General features: G+C 35.1%; 1 protein-coding gene across 1 annotated transcript; it reads left to right on the forward strand.

The window, feature by feature from the left end:
• Positions 1–216: 216 nt before the first annotated feature.
• On the forward strand, positions 217–22,450 carry LOC133791457 (branched-chain-amino-acid aminotransferase-like protein 1). The gene is made up of 31 exons (XM_062229384.1): positions 217–379; positions 507–576; positions 694–849; positions 3,465–3,528; positions 3,606–3,693; positions 4,704–4,788; positions 4,889–4,945; positions 5,353–5,466; positions 5,572–5,642; positions 5,881–6,316; positions 7,854–7,900; positions 8,117–8,231; positions 8,994–9,092; positions 9,297–9,368; positions 9,442–9,534; positions 9,679–9,816; positions 10,262–10,320; positions 10,445–10,547; positions 10,901–11,089; positions 11,189–11,289; positions 17,211–17,265; positions 17,480–17,566; positions 18,141–18,192; positions 18,574–18,659; positions 19,817–19,870; positions 20,239–20,322; positions 20,516–20,587; positions 20,792–20,872; positions 21,270–21,305; positions 21,817–21,965; positions 22,220–22,450. The coding sequence occupies exons 1-30, from the start codon at positions 279–281 to the stop codon at positions 21,943–21,945; spliced, it is 2,994 nt and encodes a 997-aa protein (XP_062085368.1). The 5' UTR covers positions 217–278; the 3' UTR covers positions 21,946–21,965; positions 22,220–22,450.
• Positions 22,451–22,941: the final 491 nt, after the last annotated feature.

The raw sequence follows: 22,941 nt of genomic DNA on the forward strand, positions 1-22,941 counted from the left end.
GACCATTATGTTACAATTTAAATAAAGAGTTTAGAATTAATGAAGAAGAGTCTTTGAATTTTGATCTAAGACTTTGCCCAACAAAATGATAAAATTTTCTGTTTGGCAAAAATAAAATAACAGCGTGATTAAAAGCTTCACTAGTCACTACCCTAACTAACAGCGTGCCTTATTTTTTGTAGTTATAAATAAATAAAGTAGTCACATTATACAAAATACAAATCGCAGTTGAGGTTTAACAAGACTCAACCCTGTAGAAACAGAGAAGCAAACCATATATGGCGGACGAAGAACTCAATCCAGCTACACCTCCATGTCTGCACCTGTTCTCAGCTTTTCTCGCCATGGAGCCCTCCGACTCTCTCATCGCCTTAGCTCGGCAAGTAACCGGCGTGTTTTAGCTGAATGAGGGGCTTTTCTTTGCTCGCGTTCTTCTTTCTCTGCTTGGTTTATAGTTGTGTGTCTATATTTTCAGAGTGCTAACTGCTTTGTTCTGCTGATTGTAGGGTTTGCGATGAAGGGTCGGTTTCAGAAAGAGTACAGAGATTCATTTGGAATCATTGCATAAGCAAAGTCGTGAGTATTCATAATACTCCATTTCTTTATATGGATGGAAATACAGTGCTAGAAATTATGTACTTTATAAGTTGATTTAATTCTCGTTTGGTATTGTTTTTGTTTCTCTGGATAAAGTTTGGTTCAGTTGAATGGTCGATGCAGGAAGGAAAATTTCATGCACCTTATTTAAAGAATTTTCTGAAGAAGCTTATTAGTGAAGCTGAGCGGAACTGCTGCACTGTTTTAGATGAAATATATGAGCAATATGCTTTTTATATGACTTCATTAAAGGTATGACTTATAATAAGTAAGAAGTATTACAAATTTGTTGTTCACTGGTTTTATTGACTCCAATATAATATATCTTGAAAGGGTGTTGGGGTATCAACTCAAATTTATTATTGTTTATATTTAGAGTTTTTAATTTTGGGTAAGTTATAGATAAGTTTGAATGAGTTTGGGTAAATTCTAATTTGTGTAATAGAGAAGTTTTGTTGTTCTAGTTTTGTAACTCTATAAATATGTATTAATTGTGTGTGTGATTCGGACTCTGAAGAGAAAGATAAAGTCAGTTAGAAATGTGTAAAGAGTTGTGAGAAGAGTGAAAAGAGATCAGCATAGGGTGTATTGGCATTTGAGTGGAGAGGTTGCAAAAGTTTGAGTATATGTAATATTGAAGTTACTAGTGAATTGGACCTCTTTTCCGGTGGGATTTGCAATTTGGTCAAACAACATAAATTTATAGTCTTGTTTATTATTTTTGTTGTGCTTGGAAATTGTTTTTTTCTCTCCAACAAATGGTACCAAAGCTAGGTTGAAATCTTCACCGAACATGTCAAAAATGATGTCTGCCACAAAATTTGATATTGAGCATTTTGATGGAACGAATAATTTTAGTATTTGGCAGACTACTGGGAAGGATGTTTTGGTACAACAAGTGCTTTTGAAAGCATTGCAAGGAAATAAGTATGAGAGTATGGAGGAAGAAGATTGGGAAGAATTGCAGGCAAGAGCGGTAAGCACTATGTGTTTAAGTTTGGCTCCTAAATTGAAATATAGTGTATTGAATGAAACATCTTTTGAGTTATGGAAAAAGTTGCATAAACTTTATATGTCGAAATCCTTTACAAATAGATTATGTTTGTAGAAGTTATTATATGAGTTGACGATGATTGAAAGGGATGATGTTAGGGGACCATATAAATAAATTTAATAAGTGCACAACTCAATTGTTAAGTGTATATGTCAAAATTGATGAAGAATAGAAAGTTATTATTCAGTTGGTTTCCCTACCAAAATTATATGAGATGCTGGTGAGGTGACTACACTTTTTGTTGGAAAGACCATGTTAAATGTGGATGAGGTGTTAATTGCTATTTTGGAAAGAGCGAATATCAAGCAACCAAGTAGTTTGTCTCATAGCGATCAAGCTTTCGTGATAAGGAGAATCAAATTGTGGTATGAGTAAGCACATAGGAAGGTATGAATATGATGATAGAAGAGATAATCGCACACAATCACGTTCTTGGAGAGATGTGGAGTGTTATTATTGTCACAAAAAAAGACATGTTAAAAGGAATTATGAAGAATTGACTAAGCATCTCGAAGTAATGAGAAATTAAGGATGCAAATAGATTTCAGGTTTTACTAGTACTAATGTTGCGGATGAAGGTTTTGAAAGTAATACTCATATTCTTTCTGTTATTGCTGGTGAAAAATATTTTGACTCTTGGATTTTGGTTATTCTTTTCATGTGCCTGGAGTGTTTTGATGGTTGTACAGATAATGATTCTTGCTCTAAAACTATTGGATAGGAATTGTGAAGGTGAAAATGTTTGAAGGTGTTGTGATAACATTGACTGATATGAGATATAGTCCAAAATTAAGGAGAAGATTAATCTCTCTAGGAGCCTTGGACACTCTAAGCTATTAATATTCTGCCAAAGATGGTGTAATGACTATTGAAAAAGGTGGCTTGGTAGCCATGGAGGGTAAAAAAAGCGAAATTTGTATAAACTAGTTGGGAAGATTGTTTTAGATAAAGCAAGGGTGGAGCCATGATCTAATGCTATAGAAGTTTTCAGAGTTAAATAATGCAATAAGATGGTGAAAATTTCAATTAAAGTCCAAGGTTGTTTGTAAAAAAAGACAGCTCTTATAAAGAGTGAGAAAGTGGAGAATGTGAAGTTCAATGAAAGTATGAACTTGACACATGTTTACTTTTATTGATGGGGAGTGTGGGTGACACCCGCCCATAAAGAGGTGCGCAGGTGCCATAATGGGTATCCAGATACTATAATTTGTGAGTTTAGAGAATTTGTATTAAGGTGGAGATTGTTGGAGTATTTACTCAAATTTATTATTGTTTATATTTAGAGTTTTTAATTTTGGGTAAGTTACCACATAGTTTTGAATGAGTTTGGGTAACTACTAATTTGTGTGAAAGAAAAGTTTTGTTGGCCAAGTTTTATAACTCTAAAATATATATTGTTTGTGGGTGTGTGTGTGATATTGAAGAGTAAAAGGGTGACACTTAGAAAAGTGTTACTAGTGAAAAAAGTGAAGAGATAGAGAAAGAGTGCATTGGGATTTGGGTAGAGAGATTGAGAGAGTTTGAGTATATGAATGCTACACACTTACACTCTAATTATGCACTATGATGTCTATTCCATCTCAATTATACAATTAAAAATAATGTGGTCCCCATTCTAAAATATTTATGATTGAGATTGAAGATACATAATAGTGTGTAATTAGAGTGCATATTGGAAGTGTACCAATAATGACTCATGTAATATTGAAGTTTCTAGTGATTTGATCTTTCTTATCTTTTTTATTATTTTTACTGCCCTTGGAAATTGTATAGTTCTTATGTTTCAAATGATAATTTTATTTTAATGTGTTAGGATGAAATTTCCGCGGGAGAAGCTAAAAGGGTCAACAAATACATTTCATTTCTTTTTCCTGAGGGTAAGAATATTAATTCACGTGATGTTGTGAAAATTTTTGCATTGTTATTTGGTTGATAATTTGGTATTTTCTTTCAGAAAGTTTTAAAGTTTCAAGCTGTCCAAAGTCGAGGAAATTGCTGATACCGCTCCAATGTTCCCTTAACATGCTTGAAGGAGATACCGGGTATGCTTTATTGTTATCAACACCGTTTATGGATTTGGTTGATAGATGAAAAAGTAAATGATTTTATTTTTTTGGTGTGTCTAATTGTGTAATAGGAAAAGACCAACTTTTGAAGTCCCTTGCAAAGAATATACATAGATTGGTTTTAGCTTACTGTTGTATTTGTCTTTGTTGAGGAAGGGAGAGTGTGAGGGATTTCCTGTTTGAGAAACATAAATATTGGTAGGCGTTGGCCTGCATTAATAAGCTAGCGAGTCAATGTGCGAGGTGAGTTATCCCTCTTTGTTTTTGGTCGTAGGGAGAGGAGGGGGGATGGTCAGTGGAACATTATTCTTTGTAGAGATGACAAACTTGTGTGTGATACTCTTTGCACTAGGTTCTGGAGTCAGCATGCGCAGATTATATATTTAGGAGTAGTATCAACTTAATATTCTCATTCAATTTGAATTTGTTCCTTAATTTTTTATGCTGGAACTTTGTACACAGAAGTATTCTGTCAAGTTTCACATGTCATACTCTACTTTTATATAGGATTGAGAATATACTGAGTTGTGGCATTTACATATCTGATATTGTTGGGTTTGTGAACAAAGTCTCACATTGTCAAGATATGGGAATGAGAATGGGTTTATAAGGGATTCGGCCACTTCACTCAGTATGTTAACTATTTGAGGAGGAACCTCAATCCTTTATAAACTCATTCTCATTTTCATGGTTTGGGGACCCAACAATTCTCCCTCGAAAAAGCACCCCTCAGAATTATTTACCATTGCGCTAGCCTGGGGCCACCATCTCCTCAACAGATATGTTGACACCTTTCTTTTATTTTCTTCTTCAATAAATATTTATATCTATATATATATATATAATTTAATTCTTATTTTTATGAGGGGAACCAAGAAATTCTTAACCAAAAAAAGTTTCTTATTAATTGCATGAAATATGTGTAATTTTTTCTGAGGGAATGAAATTATGTGAACTGAAATGATGTGGTGTTTGTGTCATTGTAGGTGTTCGGTTTGGCCATCAAGTCTATATTTGTCAGAGTGTATACTTTCCTTTCCTGAATTATTTTGTAATAAATCTTGTTTTGAGGTAAACCATTTCCTCAGGTTGATGGGGTTCTCCTTTCCATTTATTGTACTGAACTTGGGAGATATCAGATATGTATTGACTAATCACAAATTAAAATCAGGTTGGCTCAGGAGTGGGTTTGGTTGGCATTAGTCTTTCCCATGTAAAAGCCTCTGAGGTATGTTCTGAGAATTAAAAAATCTACCTGAATATTGGAACATTGTACATTGAAATAGAGGTTGACTAATTACTGCATAAATAATGAAACTTGCTTGTATTAAAATGATGTTTGGTTCTCATCTTTCTGAATAAAACAACTTTTTAAAAAACTTAGCTTAATTGTAGAAGTCATTTTATAATAATAAGAACAATTATGAAAATAACTGCAAAGAACTGGAGCAATTAGTTCGGTTTTCGTTTTTACTTTTTGCTCATTTCTGGTTTAAAGTTTTATTTCTTCGTGTGGATCTTTTTATTTTTGGTGGCTGTATATATGTATATATTTTTTACTTTCTAAAATGTTCTTTCTTTATCTCCAAATAAATGAATAAACATAAGAATTGTTATGCTGTATATTCCATATAGGTGCTATTAAGTGATGGTGATGTTTCAACTCTAGCAAACATGAAACTTAATTTGGAGTTGAACCACTTGAGCGTTGAAACTGATGCACAGAAAAATATTGAAGACCCAAAGAAGGTAAGCCATTGTCCCAAAACTTTCTTACTTTTGTTGAAAAAAAAATTAAATTAAAGTGAAATCAGAAAACTACACGACCTACAAAATTAACATTAACTATCTCAGGTAAAGTGCATTCATCTTCCATGGGAATCTGCAGCAGAGGAACAGCTTCAAAGCTTTAAGCCAGACATAGTGTGAGTACTATTTATATGGAACTGTAGACTACATAAAACATGTGCTCTGCTTGTTGTGCCAACTTTGAACCGAGTGTCTTTCCAATCAAAATAGAAAACAATTGTTGTGATGCTTATTTCACACACACACACACCCTTGAGAGCTTTCCTTGTCTAGATTTCTTACTTTGATGGAGTACTTGAAGCCTCTGAGTAGTTGAATCAGTCCTAATTCCCATCATGCTTTTTCATTCTAAAGTTTGGGTGCAGATGTTATATATGACCCAGTATGTCTCCCACATCTTGTTCGAGTGCTTGCGACTCTTCTAAACCACACAAAATCATTTTCCGAGAAGGTGAGTAACAACTGCCAAGGCTCTTCAATGAGAAGCACTTGTGTTGATAGTAACTTGAATGGCACTAACCACAAGCACAACAACGGTGGCAGCTTCAATGTTATTCCGGGGAAAACAGAAGGCGGTTTTGGTCTGAGCTTGACATGGAGGAAAGGCCCATTGGCTCTCATAGCTTCTGTCATTCGCACCATTGAAACATTCAATTACTTTCTTACATTGGTAGACAAGGCTAACCTTAGCATCACAGACATAACCGAAACACTCAAACCTGTGAACCTACTTCCTTACATGAAGTCATACAACAGATCCAGTATAAGGCTATTTATTATCTCATCTAAATAAGTACTTCTCTCCCCTCTTCCCCAAATATTTTCCTTCATTTTTATTTTGGGTCATGAGCTTTGTAGCTAGAAAAAACCCCTTTTGCCCTTCATCCAATATTTGACTTGTATTGCAAGAGAAAGCTGTAACTTTGTTTTGTTTCTTCCTTAAGAAAGTAATGATTGGAAATGATTTGCAACTCATGATTGGCTGAGCATGCCATTAATCTCTCAAATCTCAATGATGATACTATTCTAAATTTGCTTTTATTTTTTCAAAGATCTTATCAGAGCACTCGAAATAACTAGCTAATTTAAAAAAATATAGAGAAGAATCTTAAAGACGAATTTTCAATGAGTGGGTTAAATTTGAGATATTTTATATATATTTTTTTACCTTAATAAATAGTATTATTTCACATGTAAAACAACTATTGTTAAATTATTTTATTATTATTTATTTCTTTATCTTTCTATATTAGTTATATTTTATTTTGTTTTTTTCTCTTTTCTATTTTAGTATATTAATGAATATTTAATGATGTAAAGAAAATATTTGATGTAAAACAAAAAAATATAAAGTTTTCTTGATGTATTTGAAAAAAATATATTAGAATATCCTCTCAGCTACTAAAAGTAGCTTTTGTTCCTCTTATGAGAGAAAAAGACCATCTTATCCTTGGGCTCTCGTATTGCTAAACTGGAATAAAAAACAAGGGTATGGTTGGTATTGTTTTCTGTTTTTTGTTTTTAAAATTGTGTTTTTATAAATGAAAACAGAAAATAACTTTGTAGTTTAAAAAAAATAGCAGGTGTTTAGTTAATGTTTTTTAAAAATAATTTTTTAGTTTTATTTAAAAAAATAAAAAAATTAATAAATATATTTACAAAGAGAAAAATATTTTAAAAGTTTGTAATAAATAATGAGATAAATAATGAGATAAAATAATGTGAAATAAAAAATGATGAAAAATAAGGAATAAGAAAGTAATGAAAGAAATTTTGAGGAAGAAAAATTGAGAAATGAGAAATTGATGCAAAAAAAATAAAAGAAAATAAAGAGATAAAAAGTGATGAGAGATAAAATAATGTTGGAAAAAGTGAGAAGATATATTAATGAAAAAGAAAATGATGTGAGATAATAATAATTAAATAGATTATGTGAGAAACTAAAATTAATTTTATGTTGTTCTAAATTTTTTTTATTTTTTGTAATTTTATTTTTAAAAATTATTTTATAAAAATAATGCCAAATATTACTTGTTTCGGAAAACACAGATTTTAGATTTTAAAAACAAAATACAATTTTTTACTTAAGGAGCTAAAAATCCTCAAAGCTTTCTTTCAATCTCACCTCTTTTTGTTCAAGCTTTCTCATAATAATAATTAAAAATAAATAAAATGGTGACTTTTAACGGAGCAATCAATTAGGGAAAACAAATTGTAATAATTTGTTGACACGAAATCTAAGATGGCAAAATTTTGCGAATATTATAATTTAATGTCATTAATCAGATAATCTTTTTAATTTTCAATTTATTATTTTAATTTCGTAGAAGAGAACCTTGGGAATGAATGGGAAGGAAGTGCTGTCTAGTGTACTGTCAGTCTGACAGATTCAGCATAATATTTTTTTAATGGCTTATACGAAAAGTTCATACTAAATTATTGTGAATAATAACTTTTCTAAATCATCACATATATTACTTTTTTATTAAAAAAAAAAGAAAAGAAAAAAAAAAGAGAGAAGATTACGTAGAGAATTCGCTCTCAAGTAAATGCCAAACTCCGAAGCGAACAGTGTGAATAGTTAATCAAGAATGGCAGAACAAAGAAAGAAAGAAGAAGAAGAAGAAGTGGAGGAAGTTGAGGTCATCCATGCATGGTCTCCTCCAAGATCTCTCAGTACCAGCCTAATGTACTCTTTCAACCAGGTTCAGCTTCTATTCTTTCACTTCGGCTTCTACATTTTTTTTCCCTTTTTGGATTCCCATTGTACGGAAAGATGAACTTTATGATTCTGTTCAAATGGTTTCTTTCTTTCTTTCTTCTTCTTTTTTTTTTTTTCTGGGTAAAATCTACGAAGTTGGGCGTATCAATGTGCAATTTCTGGTACCGATTGTATGTATTGATGTCAAAACGTAGAGCGAACAAAAAGATCTGCACTAGTGTAATGTCGATGATTAGTTTGTACCAGACCAAGTATAGTGGTTAGTGCTTGAATTTTAAGTAGTAGACCCGCCTTTGTAATTTGGATTTGATTAAAGTTATTCTTCTAACAGGATTCTCTCTCTCTCTGTAATTAGGAAATAAATTGATAGTTGTGAATTTGGGATTTTGATATAATTTGCAGAACTATTATCAAAGTTTGTTTTTCTGATTATTTGTTCTCGGTCAATTGGGGGCATGATTGAAATATCATATATTGCTCAAAAGTATTGTTTTTTTTGGAAAGACTGTGATACTTAATGAGTTGTATGGATTGATTTTTTATGATGCTTATAAAAGTCGTACTTCTCTTTTTCTAGTTCTTGAATACCAATCACGATGTGACATCTTCTTTTACCAATGATTTTATTCTAGTTTACGTTTTTATATGAAACCTTGATTTTCCTTTGTTACTGATGAAAACTTAGTGTTTATAAGCTAATGTACGTTACTATATATATATATATATATATATTGGGTTTACTTAGAGAGATGATACAGAAGTGCTTGATGAACCCCTTTATGCAAATTTTCTTCGGGTCACAGGCTATGATAGGCCCTATAGAGAGGAACTACTCTCGACAATGGTATGCAGCTAGCTCTCCATCTCTTTTGTTTCTCATCATATAAACATATTATTAGGCTATCTAATCGTTTCCATAATAGTGTCTTATGTTAAACTGTCCTTTTCCGGTCCCCCTCTTAGACGTTGCCTCTTCTGTTATTTTCAGTTTCCTTTTTCTTTAGATATAAATGCGCAACTTTTTGCCTTTTATTATTCACCCCAACAGGAATCTAATGGAAATAAGGTTATAGATGAGATCATTTTTCGTCCTGGAAAAAAGAAGTACAGGTTCTGTAAGGTACGGAAGTATGGCTTTTAAGTATTTAGATAAAAACTTGAAGCTGCATATCTGATGTTTAAACTTTCTACAGCAAATAGCAAAGCATTTGGTTTCTGGTTTATCGAGTGATTTAATAAAGACAGGAAAGCACTTCATACTGATACGCAATCCACTTGATATTTTGGTAAGCTTTTAGGTTTTCTGTTTTGTCTTTTTCACCCCTGACATATAGTAGGTTAGGAAGCAACTCCTTTACTGTTAAGGTTACTCAATTTTCTTCTTCTCACTTACTCTGGTACACTGAATGCTTAATCTGATGTCTTTTCAGCCGTCCTTTGACAAGGTTGTGCCACCATCATTTAACGAGTTAGGTTTTGGAAGCCTGATCAGTATATATGGTGAGCTTTCAGCATTGGGAAGGCCTCCACCAGTCATTGATGCAGCTGAGCTTGAAGCAAATCCTGAGGTGTTAAGCTACCTAAATTATTCTATCTTGAAAATTCTGTGCATAAAGCATAACAATATGGCAGATAGCTTATGAATTCACCTGTTTTCAAGATGCCTTGTCATTTAGATATATTTAACAATTATTGCAACAGTGATAAAAGAACATTTAAGAACAAAAAGTAGCGATATGGTTCTCTTGGATGTAAGTAATTACAATTTTCAACCATACATAAAGATGAAAATATTACACTCTTGAACTTAGACCTTACAAGGCTCACCCTGGTTCTGTTTTATCTAAGAAATTTTTAGCGATTGTGACTTCTTTTGTCTATTTTGTATTAATGCTATCTTACTTGACAGTTTGTTTGTCAAACACTTGGAACTTTTAACTGAATCTTTGGAGCTCGGTGAGTTTCTTAGATCTTGTCTAATCTTTATGTTACTTCAATCTTGTTTTAATGCAGGTTACATTGCGTGGTCTTTGTGAAGAATTGGATATTCCTTTTCAAGCCACAATGCTCAAGTATGTTCCATAATTTTCCCCCTTAATATATAACATAAATTTGATGTTTCTACTTTCTAGAACTACCACTGTGCTCTGTACTCGGTATTTCATCCATGAAAAATTCTCAATTTAAAATTTTCAGATGGGAAGCTGGCCCAAAACCAATAGATGGCATTTGGGCTCCATGGTGGTACAAAAGTGTACATAAATCAACTGGATTTGAACGAGTGAGGAAGTATCCTGTGGTACGTTGTTTGTGTTTCTTAGCCAAGAGTTCAAAGTTGCTTCAAATTGTCATGATCTATTAAAGTACTAATAATGTTTTATTTTTCTTATTTTTGTCATTTTAAATTACTTCTTTATGTTCATATAAACTCAAAGCAATATTTTTCCTTTGATGTTAATGTGTAATTTCCATGTCTTTGTTAACGCAGTTCGTCCTTTTCTTACTTGTAAATCAGTTGTTTATTCCAAACTCAGAGCTTTAGTGGTTTAATACATTTTCTTTAGTTGTTCCCATCAGAGTTTTATATAGCAACTAAAGGGTTTAAGCAGAATGAACCTTTGACTGAGTTTATTCTCTATTCTTATTTTTCAGCCTTTTCCACTGTCTCTGTATGATTTATTGGAGCAAAGTCAACCTCTGTACAACTGGCTTCGGCGTCGTTCGAAGCACACATCACATCTGCTAAAGTCCCCCTTGCCTCCTCCTGATCTTCCCATTCCTGAAAATGCAAAGCTACTTGCATGGGTTGGTGATGAGATTCTACCACGAGAAAGTGCAAAGGTACCTTAATATGGACATGTTGTAACCAGCTGTTAAAAAGTTAACAGATATATCATTTGCTGATATCTAGAGACTTCTCCATTTTGTCACCAATATAAGGTTTCTGTGTTCGACTCTATTGTCCAAGGAGGTGATTCAGTTTGGGAGGGACTCCGAGTTTACGATGGAAAGGTCTTTAAGCTTGAAGAGCATTTAGATAGGTGAGTGAAGAAAAATGGTTTTGCTACAAATGCATTTATATATATATACACACACACGCACATTTGTATGTATATATTTAAAATTAGATTGGCTGTATCAGAATTTCATTATGCAATAAGTTTGAAATTAAATAATCGTAAACGGTAGTATTAGTAAAGGGCAACTAAACAATTTTGGTCCATTTGCTGAAATACTAATTTATGTTTGTGAATTTCTAATAGAATCTTCTTAGTTGAGAAGTGGACTATCTATTCTTGAACACAATTGTATGAAATCCCTCACAGATACCTCTTTATTGATGATGAAAATTACTTAACAATCTAGCTTTCGAGATGCAAGTATCTCCAAACACAACCTTTCGAGAGGGCTGTTCTCTCCTAGAGTCTATTCTCTTCTAATTTCCTCCTCCTTTACAAATGAATCTCAACCCCTACTTATAGAAACTGAACAGTCTAAGGAAAATGCCAGCTAGGATCTAAAAAGAATTAATACAACTCAGCCCCCTTACAATGTAAAATACAGCTAGATAAAAATAAACAAACACATTGAAATAATACCAATGTATTGAACTAAAATATAGAGTAGTCCTGGGCTTATGTGTATTATGGCCTCCTAGTGTAAACTAACTTAACTAGAGGCTTATCAATACCCCCAAAAACCTTCACCTTGTCCTCAAGGTGAAAAGTTGGAAACTGGTCTTGAATAACAAGGAAGGGCTCCCAAGTAGCTTCAAATTCGTGCAGGTTCTTCCACTTGATGAGAACTTCCGAAGGAACAAATGCGGCGACAGTGGGAAAACGAACATCTAAGACAGCCTCATGTTCCATTTAAGCTCTAACTCAGCAGTCATATAGTGGGTGTGGCTGATGATGTCCCAATGGCTCAACGGAGCTGGGAAATGTGAAAGACAGGACGAATGCGAGCCTGGTCTGGTAATTGTAACTTGTAGACGACCAAACCAATTTGTTGTATGATGGGAAAAGGGCCATAGTGGCATACAACTTCTTATTGGAGCGTTTGGCAAGGGACCTCTGGCGGTATAGGTGAAGTTTGAGGTAAACGTGGTCTCCCGCAGCAAACTCGGCTGGTCTCCTTTTCAAATCAGCTAGCATTTTCATTCTATGCTGGGCACGGAGGAGATACATTCTGAGGTTGTCTAAAATGTCATTTCGGGATTGAAGTAGTTCGTCAACAAGAAACTATGGCAGTATCTCTTTTATAAGGTATGAGTGGTGGTGGATCTCTCCCATAAAGAGCCCGAAATGGGGTACATTTGAGTGAAGTATGGTAGGAGGTATTGTAGGAGTACTCAACCCAAGCAAGCCATTTTGACCATTGTTTTGGTTGTTGGTAAGAAAAGCATCTTAAGTACGTCTCAAGGCAGCGATTTAAAACTTACTTCTGATTGGCCATCGGTTTGTGGATGATAGGCTGTGCTTTTCTTTAAAGTTGTACCTTGGAGCTTAAAGAGGTGACCCCAAAATAAGCTAAGGAAAATCTGGTCTCTATCGGACACAATGGATTGAGGGAGGCCGTGCAATTGGACCACTTCTCGTGTAAATGCTTCAGTGACTGTGGGGGCAGTAAAGGGGTGCTTCAGCTTGAGAAAATGGGCATATTTGGACAGGCGATCCACTACAAAAAATATAGTATCCCAACCTTTTGACTTGGGTAGGCCTTCGATGAAATCCATTGTCACTTCGTCCCAAACTTGTGCTGGAAGGGATAAAGGCTGAAGAAGACCTGCTGGGGAAGTCGTGAGGAGTTTATTTTGTTGACACACAGAACATTGCTGGGCAAACCTGTGGACATCCTGTGGTAATCTGGCTGAAGAAGACCAAAATAATTCGGCCACCACTCTTTTATATGTCTTTAGCTCTCCGGAATGACCACTGAATGGTGTAATGTGAAATTCCCCCAAACTTTGTGGAATTAAGGTGGATTTCTTAGGTATGACCAGGCGGTTCTTATAATAAAGAATGTCGTTGCAGAACTGAAAATGGTGGTGGATCTTGATGTTGCTTTTTAAATCCTCTTGTATTTGTCGCAGTATTGGATCAATGGCTATTTCTTGGGCCAATTTAGGCCATAACTGCCATTCCATGGTTACTAAAGAGTCTAAAGTTGTTGTCTCAACTTGCCTTGATAAAGCATTAGCCACTTTATTATTCTATCCTGGTTTGTACTTGATTTCAAAATCCATTCCCATCAATTTTGACACCCATTTGTAATACTCTGAGCCAATTACTTGCTGCCTAAATAAGTATCGTAGACTCTGCTGGTCACGCATCACAAATTTGCTCCCCAGCAGGTAAGGCCGCCACTTAGCTACTGCATACAAGATAGCCATCAACTCCTTTTCATAAATTGATTTTTTCCTCGCTTGAACCCCCAAAACCTGACTGAAATAAGCAATTGGGCGTTGATTTTGAAGAAGTACAGCCCCTAATCCATGCCCTGAAGCATCAGTTTCAATGACAAAAGGCTGAGAAAAATCTGGAAGTGCCAGCACGAGTACAGTCGTCATAGCTTCTTGTAGCTTGCGGAAGGCTTGTTCGGGTTCCGGGCCCCATTGGAAGTTATCTTTCTTCAACTGATCAGTTAGAGGTTGTGCTATTCGGGCATAATTAGCCACGAACTTTCAATAATACCCTGTGAGACCCAAGAATCCACGTAGACCTTTAAGTGTTGTAGGAATTGGCCATTCTAGCATAGCTGGAATTTTTTGGGAATCGGCTACCACTCCTTGCTGAGATATAATGTGCCTGTGATACTCTACATGCCGCTGCCCAAATGCACATTTTTTCTGGTTTGCATAAAGTCTATGCTTGCGAAGGAGTTCGAAAACTTGAGTCAAGTACTGCTAGTGGAGCTCCCAAGTCTTGCTATAAACGAGTATGTCGTCGAAGAAGACGAGCACAAATTGATGTAGAAAAGGTTGGAATACGTCATTCATTAGGGATTGGAATGTGGCGGGTGCATTGGTCAACCCGAAGGGCATCACGAGGAACTTTTAGTGGCCATCATGCGTTCGAAACGCTGTTTTGTGCACATCCTCTTGTCGAACTCGGATTTGTTGATATCCTGATTTAAGATCCAATTTAGAAAAAATTAAAGCAGCAGTGAGTTCATCTAATAACTCATCAATAACGGGTATTGGAAACTTATCTGGATTGTAACTCTATTAAGAGCGCGATAGTCGACACAGAATCTCCAGGAACCATCTTTGTTTTTACAAGCAAGATCGGGCTAGAAAATGGACTGGTACTTGGCTGGATTATTCCCACAGTAAGCATCTCTGAAATTAGTTTCTCAATCTCTGATTTTTGAGAGGAAGCATATCAGTATGGCTTCACACTTATGGGTGTTGTTCCTGGTTGTAGATTAATTGCATGCTCATGGGAACAACTTGGGGGAAGTCCTACAGGCATATCAAACACATCAGAAAATTCAGCAAGAGTTTTAGTAAAAAATTCTGGTACCTGCGGACCCGTATTGCTGTTGTCTTGACGGATGTAGTTGAATTCTAGAATGAGGTCGTGCTTCTCTATTTGAAGAGTCTTAGCCATAGTTTTCAGAGATACCAAAGATCTGTCTAGCGATAGGTCTCCTTTAATGACTACCGTGCATTTGCCCAGCTGGAACTCCATTGTCTGCAGTCTCCAATTAATCCGAGTCATGCCCAGCGTTGCCAGCCACTGTAGGCCCAGAATGATGTCCGCACTTCCTAGAGGCAGGGGCAAAAAATCATCTGTTACTTCCACACCTTGGAAGTAAATATGCAGGTTCTTGCAGATGCCTTCACACTTCATTGAATCGCCATTTCCCAATGTAACTCCATAAGCTTTTGTTTCAGAAATTGGAAGCTGTAATTGAGTGACCATGGTCTTAGAAATAAAATTGAGTGGCTCCTGAATCAAGGAGGATTATTACTTCTTTGGAGCCGAGGGTCCCCTTTATTTTCATGGTGGTATTTGTAGATAGTCCAGCCATGGACTGGAAGGAAACAACCACATTTTCTTGCACTTCTGTGGAGTCTAACACCAGATCTTCCTTCCTGTCTTCATCAGATTCTTGGTCAGGATTATTGCCTTCTATTTCTTCAGGTACCATTAGCACTTGCAACTCCCACTTCTTGCAGCGATGGCCTGGGGACCACTTGTCATCACTTCTAAAACACAAACCTTTTTAGTTGGATTTTTGACTTTGTAAGTCGGCGAACAACGGTGGTTGATGGGGTGGTTGCTATGCTAGGTGAGGGTTTATCCGGCTTCATGGAAGTGTCGTTGAAAGCTGATTTGTTGGTGTAGTTGTAACGCTATCGTGCCACCTTGCTCTTGTCCTCGATATCTTGAACGATATCCATGGCCTCATCAACATTCCTTGGCTGCAAGATCCGCAACTCAGCTCGTAGAGATGGTATTAATCCATTTAAGAAAGTGCCCAATTGCGCAGCTAGTTCAACAATTTTCAAAGGTGCCAAGAGCCTTATGAGCTTCTTCTTATACTCTAAGACTGAACCTTCTTGTTTGACAGTCAAATATTGGTCGTACAGGAACCTGCTTGTTAATCTTGGAAATGACAAAGCAGCAGCTTTTTCAATTCCTCCCAGCTGTGAATGTCCCTTTTGTTGTTTTCGTATTGATGCCATAACAAAGCATCTCCAGAAAATGAAATGAAGGCAGCCTCGATCTTCTCTTCTTCGTCATAGCCATGGCAAACGAAAAATCTTTCTGCCTGCATCCAACCATCTGGATTCTCACCATCAAAGGATGGCATCTTCAACTTTTTGAGTTGATTCTCATGGCGAAATCGAGTCTCCTGCTGCCCACGGTCGAAGAAGCTGCTACCTGAATTCCAACTGCCTTTAAACACATCTGTGGGAGATGCACCAGTAGACCAGCGCCTGATTCTTGAAGGTGTTTCGCTCTGCTGGGGTCACCTTGTGCTGCTGATTCTCTGTGCTGTCCCTTCTCCTAGTTGCCAGTAGTGCCATTGGCATCTTCCCTTGACTCTTGTTGATTCTTTGATCTTTCTTGGATTTCCAAAAATGTTTTGAACTGTTGCTACAGAGATTCTTGAAACTCACGTTGAGATTGTTGAAGGGTTTCGTGTAACTGTTGCTGAATTTTGCTCGCCATGCTCTCCATGGAATTCTTGATGTCTGAAACTTCTGTCTTCAAGGTCTCCATTTCTTCCCCGAACTCTACAGTGGAGTCGCTCCTTTCCACAGTTTTCTTAGGGCCCATGTCTGCAATCACCGTACCAATTTGATAGAATCTTCTTAGTTGAGAAGTAGACGATCTATTCTTGAACACAGTTGTATGAAATCCCTCACAGAAAACCTCTTTATTGATGATGAAAATTACAGAACAATCTAGCTTTCGAGATGCTAGTATCTCCAAACACAACCTTTCGAGAGGGCTGCTCTCTCCTAGAGTCTATTCTCTTCTAATTTCCTCCTCCTTTACAAATGAATCTCAACCCCTACGTATAGAGACTGAACAGTCTAAGGAAAATGCCAGCCAGGATCTAAAAAGAATTAATACAACTCAGCCCCCTTACAATATAAAATACAGCTAGATAAAAATAAACAAACACATTGAAATAATACCAATATATTGAACTAAAATATAGAGTAGTCCTGGGCTTATGTGTCCCGTGGCCTCCTAGTGTAAACTAACTGGAGGCTTATCAATTTCATGAGAGTTCACTGCCAAAATTGAAGAATGTTCTTGAGTCTTTTTTTCACTGCCCAGGTCATATATGAGCAGAGCATTGTGATATTTATATGCAACAAACATGAATTTCTTTCTTATTATGCATATGTAGATAGTTTTGTATAATTTCATGATGATGCAATCTATACCATCTCATTATAAAGATATCACGAAAATTAAATATAGTTTACATTCAACAGGTTGTTTGACTCAGCTAAGGCTTTAGCTTTCGACAATGTGCCTACTTGTGAAGAGGTAAGAGTGACTAGAATTGATATTTGGCTTGGATAAAAGAAGTATGCTTCCTATTGTTTCCATAACTCATGCATGGGCTTTTATTTTGGGGGGGGTGGGTTGAATACACATCATACATGGGCTTAATAAAAAGGAATTTGCTTCATTTATTTTTGCCTTAAGTTTGAGAAAACTCGTTGCTTCATCCCAGTACAGTATGTGTGTATAATTGCAGGTCAAAGAAGCCATCTTTAGAACTCTGATTCGAAATGGTATGTTTGATAATACACACATCAGGCTAAGTCTAACGCGTGGCAAGAAGGTATGCTGAGAAATTCTCACCCCCTTTCTCTTTAATCCAGTTCTTTGTGCACATGAGTTGATAAGAGAGATTTACCATTGGAATATTATTCTCATTCTATGATTATCAACATTACAAATAATAATAATAATAATAAATTGTTATTATCGTTGTTGCTGTCATAGTCATAGTTGCTATTTTTTGTGTATTCACTGATTAAAACTACTACAATAGTACCACTTGTTGGCAGGGTCATCAGGTGCATTATGAGGGTTGTCAGCATTAAACCAGTAGAGTTTTAGTAAACACTTAAGCTAGATATCTTTTGACCATACAATTAAATGGTGGTAAGTAAAGAACTTCCACTCTGAAATTTCTTCCTTGTTCGTGTCTGCTTTATCTATGGATGGCCATAGGATGAGCACATTCACTTTGATCATTGACTGGTATTACACCTCTGAGTGGGACAAAGGCATCATTTTCTATTAAATTTATTTTAACTGATCTAAAAATCTTATCTAGCTTATATTTCTTTAGGATGCACTCAGTCTACATATCTGTTTTTAATGATTACCAATATTTATGTCTTTTTCAGGTTACTTCCGGCATGAGTCCAGCATTCAATCTCTATGGTTGCACACTAATAGGTGAATCGATATTCTACTCTAGTGCCACTTAATAGTTAACCTTTTAGTAAGTTCCCATATACATGTGTATTAGACTTCTGATTACATTTCCATCAGTACTTACCTTCAAAATTGGTTATAATTGTTCAGCTGACTAGGAGAAATCATTATTCTCTGTTTCAAAATATTCCTATTTGCTGTCCATCTGACATTTGGTTTGCCACCAATTAAAGGAAGTTTGGCTCAATGCTTCACAAACTAATATTTTCAAATGCTCTTTATTGGAATTCCTTCCTTTACATAAAGGATTGTGCAAGTACAAAAGAGACGGTGTTTGAAAATGCGATGAGTTATGTATAGATACATCTTTTTCTGTGCTTAGTATTTTTATTAAACTTGCAGTGCTTCCCGAATGGAAACCCCCTGTCTATGATAATACACATGGTATAACTCTGGTCACTGCTTCTACTCGTCGTAATTCTCCAAATGTAAGATTGCTGCTTTTCTGCTTCCTATTTGATGTAGTTTTGTTTTCCAGTAAATAAGGAAGAAATAAATTAGATGCCACTTGATGATAGTTCAAGTGATTGGTTGAGGGGTGAGTGTGTGTTAGTGGTGGGGGTTCAAATTCACAAAACTAGCTTCTACTGTCTGAACGTAACAAAGTGGCAAGGTACATTTGGTTAGCCTTCGAGTGAAAGTTTTAGGCTTCAACTGTGACAATGCATGACTGAATATCAGTGAAATTAAGCATCTGCGTCTGATATGAATAAGTGTGCAAATGAGAGACCTGGTGACTCCGGAATCATATTTCTAAAATGTTTGAATGTCTCTGTTCTACTCTTCTGGATTTTATTCAATGTCCGACCAAAAATTAATCCTCATCTCTGCATTTGTGGGTTTTATTTCCTGGGTTTTGGTGGTGTGGAATGACAAAATTAGATGCTAGGAATTCAATTGAGAATACCAAGCTCGTGACTATTAACGTTATGAGGAAGGTTTAATCATAAAACTTCAAAAGTGGTCCAGTAGTGGATGTCAGACTGACAATTATTAGAAGTATTGTTATGCTCTGTTGTTCCTTATATACAAAATTTAGGAAATAAAGTGTTAAGGATTCAACTAATAGGTTTGTATTGAACACCCTGATACCTAGAGACATTATCAATTATTCTCCTACTTTTGGCCAACCTTGACAGTATGTCTTGCAGTAAAATTGTCTCTTACGTGGTATACATTTCAGGGTTACCCTAGTATATTGTACAGTATTTTTTTAGTACTCTGAGATATCAATAAATAAAGGGTTGGTACCCTGTATTTACAAATAATATTCATTTGGTACCCTGCATTTTAAAATCGTACATATTTAGTACCCTTCATTTTAAAACCATACATATTTGGTACCCTGTATTTTAAAATTGTACATATTTGGTACCTTAATTTTAAATTTAATTAATAAAATTACCAAAATTTTATTAAATAGGATACAAAATATCAATGTTTTCAAAATACAGGGTACCATATGAGCATTATTGAAAACAGAGGTACCAAAATGATACTTTGCAAAAACAAAGGGTACCAAAAGAGTAAATTCCCTTAAATAAACCTGTTCTGCTGACTCAGTTTTTCCCTTGTTTTTTACCAGAATTTGGATTCAAAGATTCACCACAATAACCTTCTCAATAATATACTAGCAAAGGTAGCTTCCTATTCTCTATGATACAGATCCAAGAATATGATATTCAGATATTGTTTTGTTTTGAAATGACTGATCATTCTTTTAATACATATACTGTTGACTGTTCCTTGCTGAAATTGAATGTTGAGTTTACAACTTAGTAGAATACTAAACTATCAAAAACTTAAGTAATTCATCGTGTGCATGTATGCAAATGATAGAAAAAAAAGGAAAGTTCTAGGGTAGGATATATGGTGAGGTTTTCAGTGAAAGAATGTGCAGCCTGTAACAGCCTGGTAGATTTGCATTCTTCTATGGCATATATTAATGTGTTGATTCTCATGGATTTATTCTTGTGTTAATTTTAACATGTTTCTTGGATGGTGCAGATAGAAGGAAATAATGGAAATGCTGGTGATGCAATCATGCTTGACTATGAAGGTTTTGTGTCTGAAACAAATGCTACAAATATTGTAAGGTTTTATGCTTAACTAACAATTATTATCTGAACCCTGTTTGTTATAGTAATTTCCAGACTACATTTGTTTAATTATGAAAGATATTCCCACTATGGATAGTTATGATTATGAATATCAAGTTATATTTAAATGCAATGCGAAAAGTTTGCTCATTAAATTCTGACAATCCAATTGTTTTGCTGTGCAGTTTGTAGTGAAGAAAGGCCATGTTTTGACACCTCATGCTGATTACTGTCTTCCTGGCATTACCCGTGCTACTGTAAGTTGTTTTACTTTCTATCTGCAGATTGCATTAACATCTCCATTGACTGAGAGCTTATTTCATATGATGTCTGATAACAAGAGATCAGTAGATCAAGAATGTTAAGTTATCTAACTTATGAATGTCAACAAAGGTGCTTCAAGTCCACATAGCTATGTACATTTTGGTTTGGAATGACCCATTCGTTTTTTGGGATTGTAGGTTATGGACCTTGTGGTGAAGGAGAAGTTTGTTTTAGTGGAGCGCAGAATCAGTCTTTCAGAGTTCCATACTGCAGATGAGGTTTTTATTCACTGATACTTGTACATGTGATAAATCATAAATATATAAATAATGTCTTAAATATACCTACAGATAACTTCTATCAAACAAGCATTTTACATCAAGCATCTACATTTTCCTCCTGTTAACTGCCCTTTCCAGTAATTTAGGATGAGCAGATCACCAGTGGTAGAAAGTAATAGTAATGACATACAAATCTTTTGCATATTTGCATGGGGATGACGTGTCTTCTCGCCCTCTGGTTCTTTGAGTGCATATAGAGTGAATCACTGACCAAAATATAATATAGGCTGAACTGTTGAGATTAAATTATTTATCCTCGTCTTTGTGAGAATATTGTTGCCCCTTTTTATCTATTTGGTGTCATCGGTCACAGAAAGAATGGTGTGTTCTGCAGGTATGGACTACCGGGACCATGGGAGAACTCACGCCAGTAAGTCCCTTGTTAATATTCCAGACATGTATACACAAATGTTCTCACCACAATTTACGATGCTTCAAGTTTAATTGTAAATTAGTTTAAAGAAAATGACTATCAATATTAGTATCTTGTAGTTAATTGAAGTAATATCTGTATAACTATATGTGGACAATACATTATAACTCAAAACCTGCAAATTCTCCAACTATCATTTTGAAAACGTAATTATGATCCAAATTCTTGTTATATTGTATTACTTAATGAGATTTATTATTGTTTAAGAAGTATATCTCAATATCACCTGTATCAATTAAGGTTGGGATTTGCTATTTCCACCATTTGATAATGCTTCACTTCAGTGATTTTGAACAGTAATAAAAAAGACAGGTTCCTAGAAGCCTAAATTTAAAAAAAAAAAAAAAAGCTTAGATTCATTTGTCTTTAAAATACCATTTTTTTTCTTCGGTTTCAACCATGCAACAATTTCTTCTTATCGATAAGACTTCTGGATTACATTTTTCAGGTTGTAAAGATTGATGGGCGTGTAATTGGAGATGGAAAAGTGGGGCCTGTAACCCAACATCTGCAAGAAGCTTACAAAAAGCTGACAGAAGATTCAGGAGTTCCCATCCCAACATACCAAAAAACTTAATAATGAATGCTTCCTAAAAGGTGTGGTTTCTCCTCTTTCAGCTATAAACTTCTGTCCTCATGGTCTCACTCTTTGGTTGTGAACCATATCAGTTTTCTTTGGTTACTAAGAAATGTTTAACTATTCCATTATCACCTCAGCTGTGAGATTCATTACAGGTATCATTTGATTTTCTTGGAAGTAACCCTACACTGCACATATCCAACTTGCTAGTACTAGTTTATTGTCATCTAATCCTCCATCTTTACCAATAAAAAAGTTTTTAATATACCAGGTTTTTCTACTAGCTTAGGGCGTTGGAGCCAGTGGTGGAGAAGTGAAATTCATTGATTCATAGCCTGAAGTTAGGATCTACCACTACGGACAATGCGTACAGAGACTTGAATAAAAGAGAACTCATATTCATTGCCGTTATTCATGAATCTTCTTTGTGTAATCTTTTTCCATTTCTGTTTGTTTCAAATTATTACTTTTAGAATAAATAAAACTTTCCTTTGAACTTTAAGCCAATTGATCTATGTCATTTACACTAAAACTAGTGGGAAATGCTAGAATCCAAGTTATCAATGATCAATAAACCTGGAGTAGCTTTACATTCTTTTCTCTGTTATAGAATACACAACAAGAATCACACACCCCATATAATATCAATTGCTTAAGATAACCAGAGAATTATGCCAAAATTATATGAGAGAATAAAACTATCAAAATAATTTTCTTCTTTGTAGTTCTCTCACATTATATTAGCATAAATAAATCTTAAACGAAAGAGCAAATAGCAATATTTAGTCGAGCAAATTAACAAAAAAACATCACAATCAAACTTACAATAGTTTAATTAAGCAAAAACAAGATTCGAAGTCTTATAATATCATCAATTACTTGGTGGTTGGATCAAATTAATGATATGTCATAGGAGGCTTAGCATGACAAGGCCATCCAAATGTGAATGTGAATGTGAATGGATACAAGGTCATATATTATATATCCTATTTG

This window comes from Humulus lupulus, chromosome 7 (genome assembly GCF_963169125.1).
Source record: "Humulus lupulus chromosome 7, drHumLupu1.1, whole genome shotgun sequence".
Taxonomy (NCBI): Eukaryota; Viridiplantae; Streptophyta; class Magnoliopsida; order Rosales; family Cannabaceae; genus Humulus; species Humulus lupulus.

Coding starts and splice junctions, on each gene's coding strand:
- LOC133791457 (XM_062229384.1), top strand. CDS start 279: ATGGCGGACGAAGAACTCAATCCAGCTACACCTCCATGTCTGCACCTG. Junction 9,817..10,261: donor AGCTTGAAGCAAATCCTGAG/GTGTTAAGCTAC, acceptor GTTTTAATGCAG/GTTACATTGCGTGGTCTTTG. Junction 11,290..17,210: donor CTTGAAGAGCATTTAGATAG/GTGAGTGAAGAA, acceptor TACATTCAACAG/GTTGTTTGACTCAGCTAAGG.